General features: G+C 47.1%; 1 protein-coding gene across 1 annotated transcript in view; it reads right to left on the bottom strand.

Moving 5' to 3' along the window:
• The window catches only part of LOC104520826 (astrotactin-2-like), a gene marked incomplete at its 5' end in the record, with an annotated part of 30731 nt that extends 25869 nt beyond the window's left edge, over window positions 1-4862 (bottom strand). The window contains one exon of the mRNA XM_010162624.2: window positions 4721-4862. Within this exon, the coding sequence (XP_010160926.1) occupies window positions 4721-4862 (142 nt within the window). The remainder of the gene's footprint in view (window positions 1-4720) is intronic.
• Between the last annotated feature and the right edge of the window lie 2312 nt (window positions 4863-7174).

Here is a 7174-nt window from a genome sequence, read left to right as displayed (position 1 = left end):
GAGAAGAAACTACAGATGTACACCGCTCAGATTCAGGAAGCTGGAGAGCACGTGGAATAGAAGAGGTGGATTCAACAAAGCAGCCCAGCTCCTGTGCACACAGGGGACTCAGCCAAGGGTTGTAACAGATGTGTTTTAACCCAATAGCCACTGAGCTATTTGGGATCTGTCTCTCATTGCTCCAGTGCTCGTTCACGTGTCTTCCTGACAGAAGACCAACAATAACAATTAGTATCACATAAGGAGCAGCGGATTGCTGCCAGCGTTAGCACGCTCCTGAGCGCCAAGGGTTTCCATTCCACTTTTTATCCCAGCTCTGCAGAAGGCAGAGGTCAGTCAGCATTAATCAGTCTTGTTCTGGACCAGATCCTTTAGCAAGCTGAGCTTGCTGAATTGCACTTGGTGTCTCTCAGTGCTATGATGGGTTCCTCCTACTCAATGTCTTTGCCTCCATCCTTAAACTCACCAAAATAAAGTATGTTCAGTGTTAGCCAGTGTATGATGACAGAGGCTAAACCTGGCCACACTGGTGATGGTCTCCAGACCCTACAGAGGATGACACTGGCCAGGCAGCTCTTGGCGAGTCTTGGCTGCAGTTGGGAGCCTTATGGTGACATTCTGAGGTCTAACTGATGGCAGCACCTGATCTTCATCCCCTCAGAAGGGATTTCCACCTTTCCAAACACACTCTCCCAGAGCCTTTGGGTTGGTTCAGGATCACCCTGGGGAAACCCTATCTGAGCCAGCAAAGGGAATGCAAATTTGAGGTTCCTTCTCAGCACATGAACACAGTCCAAGGAATGGCTCTGGAAGGGATCCTGATGATTTCCATATTATTTCCAGTAAATTTTGTGCTGATTCTTGGCACAAACACCGGAAATGAATAAGCTAAGTCAGGAATGTAAATAAAGTGAAGCATTGGGATTTAATCTAATCTATAATTATAGTATCTGTGGCACAGGGAAGAAGTTGGTGTGTTTGCACCACAGCTCCATTGAGGAGCTGGAGGGGGTTTTCATTTCCCTCTCCAAAAATTTCCTTTTTTGGCTGAGGGATACTTAGTGTCTCCCCAGGTATCTGAAACGAACGTGCTGGGCTGGCAAAGCTGCTTTCCAGCAGCCGATCAGGTACAGCTCAGCAAAGAGGCATCCCCAGGCACTCAAGGAATGACAAGGTGAGAAGCTGAGATGGATGAGCTGGGCTGAGGCTCAGGGAGGCTGTGGGATGCACAGAAGAAGCTCCTGTTTCTGCAGCAAGGACATCAGTTGTGTTTGTAGGGTGTTGAGCTATTTAAGGGCCATGAGCAATGTAAACTCAGTCCTCCAGGCCAAGCTTGACCTCTGAGACAAGCCAGAGCTCTTTCTCCTGACTGCTGTTTGGTGCTTGGTCCATCACCAGTTGGATGTCACAGCATGGTGCTCCCAGGCTCCCAAACCATCAGTCTGATTGGCATTAACTACTGGCTGGTCTGGCTGGTCCATGCAAGACAAGCACTTAACAGACACACAGACATCTCTCCCTCTGCCTTCCTTACCCCATCCTCTTCCAGATCCACCCAGGAGGAAGACTGACAGACTGCCCTGGTCTAGCAGACCCCAGGGAACAACAATCCCCTCTCTTGTGGTGCATTTTGCAAGAAATACAAGACTTTTTTTTCTTTTTTAAAGCTTAGACCAAACCTGACAGTCTCCAAGGACCATCCTCAGTGTTCCTGTGTGCGTGCACATGAGCACACTCACAGGATGGCAGCGTGGATCCCCACACACGAGCATCCACATCTGACAGACCAACCAGAGCATCCACACATGTACATGAGCCTATGGAGCACGTGCATCTTTGTTGACATGAACTACTTGTCCCTGCACAGAGGGTTTTCAGAGGACTAGCATCTCAACCCCAGTGTACTACAGGCAGGGAAAAGGGCTGACAGGCAACAGATTCTTGTCAGACTGAAATTGCAAAGGACAAAGAAATTAGTTCTCCTTTTGTTAGTTTATGTTTTGAAACTACAGAAGTCTCAGAAGCAGAGGAATCAATCAGACTTTGTTTATTTGTTTGCTTGTAGAGCATTTTTGTTTTTGGTTTTGTTTTTCATAACTTAAGTCCAGCTTTGATCTCAAGTTGGTAATACTCCAAATGAATGTTCAACAACAGAGTGTAACTGCCGTAGGTACTACAGGAGGGACAGAACATCCAACACATTTATGGAATAGCAGAGACTTCCATGATCTCACAGTCCCCTCTCTTGGTTTACGAGATACCCCCAGACTATTGAACAAGTAAAAGCATTTGCTTTTGAAGAGTTCTGATGCTGCAGAGACTGTGTGCTCACCTAACAGCCTGGAGAAAAGCACAGAGTGACTATAATCAGGATTATACCCAGGTCAGAGCCCTCCAAGATAGCTATTTTTCCACAGAAAAAAAATGAAACAAGCAGAAGAAATTCAATTTAAGGCATGACCCCGTGCCCGTGTTTCTGTTGTTGTTAGGTCTGTGTGGGCTCAGAACACAGCGTCAGCCTCACATTTCCCCTGTTCTGGCTTTTTTCATGCTGTGTTGCAACTGTGTGCACATCTGACCAGAGGGATATTTAATGTGTGTGCCTACATAGCTGAGAATGCACAGATGGTAAATAAACATGGGCTGGTGAGGTCCCAGGTTGAAGTAAACGTGTGTGAGTGCTGGACACGCACAGATCCACAGCCCTGCACACGAACATGCCGAGCAGTGAGTGCATCAGTCCATGCTGTGTGCTGGGGCACGTGGCAGCAGATGTTGAGGTGTGTGCATGCACTTTTTTTTGATGTCCAGGAGTGTGGGTCCATGTTCCACAGGTGCCAAGAGGAATATGTGTCCATATACATGTGCTTAAGTGTGCACAGCCCTGGGAACGGCGTGCCAAGCCCTGCTGAGCATTAGCTGTGGGATGGAGCCAACACTGTGCGTCACCCCAGGGCCTGTCCCTGCAGAAGGATGAGGTCCAATGCTCCTCCATGCCAGGGGACTGCTGCCTGCTGGCTGCCTGCAGCCACAGCTCCCCACACAAAGATGATGTCCCTCATCCAGGGGCACCCACAGAGAGCAGGAGCTGCCCACAACCACCCCCAGGACACAGGGCGCCACTGACTCTGCTTACCCCCTCCATGGCAATGTGCCTCACAACCATGAAGCAGAAGCCTGGCTTTGACCAAAGGGATGACACAACCCTGGACAAAGCCTTCTGCCTTCCACCCAAGGCTCTCCCAGCCCTTTACAGAAATTGGGAACTGGATCACAGAGCCCCTAAAGCGATGGGTGAGTGCAATTATCCCTGCCCAGCAGATGGGGAAGATGATTTGACAGCCCAGGCTGCCAAGAGCCAGACCTTCTGGCCCCCAGCTCTGTGTGTTCACCTCAGCAGCAGCCTCCCCATCAGACCCAGCAGCTCTTCCCTCTCCCAGTGCTCCTGGCAGCCGTAAGAGGAATGGCTGAGACCTCACAACCATCTGATTTTATGGGTGGCGGGTTATTAGCAAACTCTGTGGTTGCTCTAGCCTCTCCCTGGCACCTTTTCAGAGCAGCCCAGTTCCCAGAGATATTAATAATTGTATTTGTGTGTTATATATATTTAACGAGAAAACATTTAAAATTATTAAATGGCAAGAAGTATCACTTGGAGCCTCCTCCTGGACATAGAACTGCTCTAAAGATGTGTAATACAAAGGCTTCTCGTTCTTTGGAGGCTGTCAGCACACTTAACTGGGAGGTGGTGGAGGGGGAGGCAAAGGGAAAGTATTAATCAAGATCTTTAAAAGTTCTCTCTGACAGACCATTTGCCAGCTCTCACTTTAAAATGCTTTTGTGGTCCCATAAAAAGTTTCATTACCAGCTACAAAATGTGTTTTAATTATTACAGTTGCTCTGAGATTAAGCCCTGGGTGTTTCTCTCTTGCTTACTCTGTCTCTCCTTCACCTCCTTGCCTTTCTTCTCTCTTTTTTTTTCTCTTACTGTCCTGATTCCTGATATCCCCCTCAAGAGAGAGCATGACCTGGCTAACAAGCCAGGGTGAAAAGCCCAGACCCCTTCCAAATGATACTGAAGCAGAAGTTAATATTCAGATCCTGAAATTATCCCTTTGCTTTAGACACTAATTACTCCACAGGATTCAAACAGAAAATCCAAACCCATGTTCTCAAAGAAATCTCAGAAGAGTCAAGTGAACAAGAACATCAGCACTGGCGTGGCCAAGCATCCCTACAGAAGTGACTGGGTCGGGGGCAGATGGATCTGGTGTCTCTCTGATCTGGTATATGTGTCCTACTAATATCAACAGCAACCTACACAAACACCACCTACCTCATTTTCAACATCTGACTACTTTGGTCCATCAGGCACATGGCCAAGGTGGACAACTTGCTTCAATCTGACCACAGTAGCTCAGTCCATCCATGAAAGACAACCCCATCCCACCAGGCATGGCCCTGGAAGCCCAGCATACTGATAACATAAGTTACTCTACTAGAGTCTTTCACAAACACCCAGTGCCTCCAGTGCTGTACTGGTTGATACTGGTTTTTCATTTCACTAGCCAAGCCTGATGCCCAAAGCAATAAAGAGAGTCTCATCATTTGTCTAGTTTCTGGTGTAACAGTGCTGACCAAAAAGGTTAATAACAATTAATTAACAGCATTGGAGATCCACCCCCTTGCCCCCAGCACCTCCCCACATGCCTCTCCTTACTTGTACAGACCATCTGGTTCCAGGCACTTGAAAATGACAGAGTAAATGCTGGTTTCAGGGACATCTCCATGGCTCCTACCCGCTGCCACACAGGATGTTGCAAGGCCAGAAAGCAAATCATCTGCAAAGCTCAAGGATTCTCCTAGAGAGCAAAGAGATAAGCAGGACCAAAACATCAATACAGGGGAAAAAATATTGCTGAACATTTGAAAAACACTGCAGGAACACCTCTACACAGCACAGGCAACAAAGTCTCACTGGCTGTGGCTGGCAGGAATGGCCCCAAATCTAGATGGAGACTATCACCTGTGGAGAAAGCAGGTAGAAAACACACCTGGGCCATCAGCTGCAACAGGGACCCACAGCAGGACCTGGGGTTAAGTCATCACTTGGATGGTGGAAGGGTGCACTCACAGAGCATACAAACAACATGTAAACTCACTGCACACACCACACATGGAACCACCATCCAAGGATGGGCTCCAGGTTCCCAGCAGAGCTGGAAGCCTGGCTAAATAGGGCTCTCCTGCCCTAATTGCTCATCCAGTTCTTAAAGGAGACACAGGCTTTTTCAAAAATCACCTGCCACAGTGAAATGTGTTTCTGCTGTGTTAGATTACCAGGAAAGGAGACAGTTTTAGAGCACAGATGGAATTGTTCTCAATTTGTTGGGATTTTTTTTTTTTTCTTCATTCAATTAAAATCAGTAGCTTTGTCATTCCCTTTCAGATGCACTCTGCCAGCTCCTGGAGCTTTGACTGGAGTTCCTTCAGCTGTGCTGAAGAAAACTCCCCCTTTTACAAGCATTCAAAGAAAAAAAACCCCACCTAATTAAAAATTAGTATTAAATACTAATCAAAAATGCTGAAAAACTTCTTTTTTTTTTCTTTTGTCTTTTGATTTATAAAGCTTATTAAACACTTAGATCATGACCCAGCTGAAACTGAAAATGCTCCATTTATTAAGCATTTTGGGCTCGATTACCCACTGCTGTGCAACCTGTCTCCTCACACTGGGTAGGCTGTCTATCAGTTAGAGCTCATCGCATTCAATTCTCATTTTGCATCAGTGGAACTCCAAGCCCAAGGTACCAAGTAGTAAAAAAACATAAAGCACCAGCCCTGGTTGTGTCCTCCCTCCCACTGATGGGAATCAGAGAAAGGGCTGCTGCAGCTGATATATGCTGGTATAAGCAAACCTGGACCCAGCTTGCTGTGCTGGGTACCTTGTGTGTGTGTAAATGTCAAGACACTGCAGCAGAAGGAGGAGGAGGAGGAGAATTCCCTTCTCAGCACTTTTCTTTCTTGATTTTTCTAAAAGCAAAAGTGACTGAGGGTTACTGGAATGAAGCACAAGCCTAGGTTCTTGGTATAGACTGCAAGAAATAACCCAGTGGTATCACCAGCCCAGAACATCTCACTGTGTGGCTGGATTACCCAGGTAGAAGAAAAAAATCCCCTCCTCCCCAGACCCCCAGTACCACATTTGCGTCTTGTCTCAAAATACACAACTCGGTAACAAATGTCCCTCTTGGCTAAAGAAAAGAGCAGCAATAAATTCTTTTCCTCTCTAAAGGAATCCAAGGCTTAATTATTCATTTTAATGCTCCCAGCATGACTTGTTCTTTCCAAACTTTTTCCAGGCAGCTCTGTCACCGGTCTCTGTAGCTTAACCCAGTCCCCAGCCCCAGGTCCACACCAAACCCAAAGCCAACAAAACAGGCAGGTTGGGCTGGCAGTGGCAAAATCACTGCTTGGAAGTCATGAGAACTGAATGGCCCTAAGCAAGCTCCTCAGCTCTGGGTTGATGGTTTAAACAAACAAACAAAACCCTATTGCTCATTTCCAACTTTCAGTTCCATCCCTTTTCATAGGATGTTGGGCTGGACTGGGGAACTCCCTGTCACCAGAAGTCATTGAGAACACACACTGCCATGACTTATAAAGCAGATGAATCACAAACATATAACAAAGAAGCAGGACCAGATCGTGTTGGTGAACTAGAGCAAGAGCATTTAAGCCTCTTCAGATCTCAAGCAATCAACTTCTGACCAGGAAGAAACTTCACAGAGGGGACAGATCATCCCATGAGTGCCTGCTGTGGGATCTTACACCTTCCTCCAGAGCGCCCAGGGTTGAGAGGGAGCTGATGAGGGGTAGCAAAGAAAATAGTTGGGCAGAGAGACTGTGACGAGCAACTGGGTAAGACCAAGGGGAGATGTGGACTGGCAGTACATGGGCACAGGGAGCATCAGTCAGGACATCTCTGCCAGGGAGGATAATTGATGAGATGGGAGAGAAAGACACAGGGCTGAGACAGGGAGCAAAGAGTGTGGAATCAGACTTGTAGGAGACTGGAAATGGGATGGAAAACGTCATGTGCAGCCACTGAATTAAAGTGTGTATTAAAATTGCACAGATATCTCTCCTTAAGGCATCCACTAACTTTGGAATG

The sequence above is a fragment of the Antrostomus carolinensis genome, unplaced genomic scaffold, assembly GCF_000700745.2.
Source record: "Antrostomus carolinensis isolate BGI_N321 unplaced genomic scaffold, ASM70074v2 scaffold10262, whole genome shotgun sequence".
Lineage (NCBI taxonomy): Eukaryota > Metazoa > Chordata > Aves > Caprimulgiformes > Caprimulgidae > Antrostomus > Antrostomus carolinensis.
This window is presented reverse-complemented; position numbering and strand designations above follow the sequence as displayed.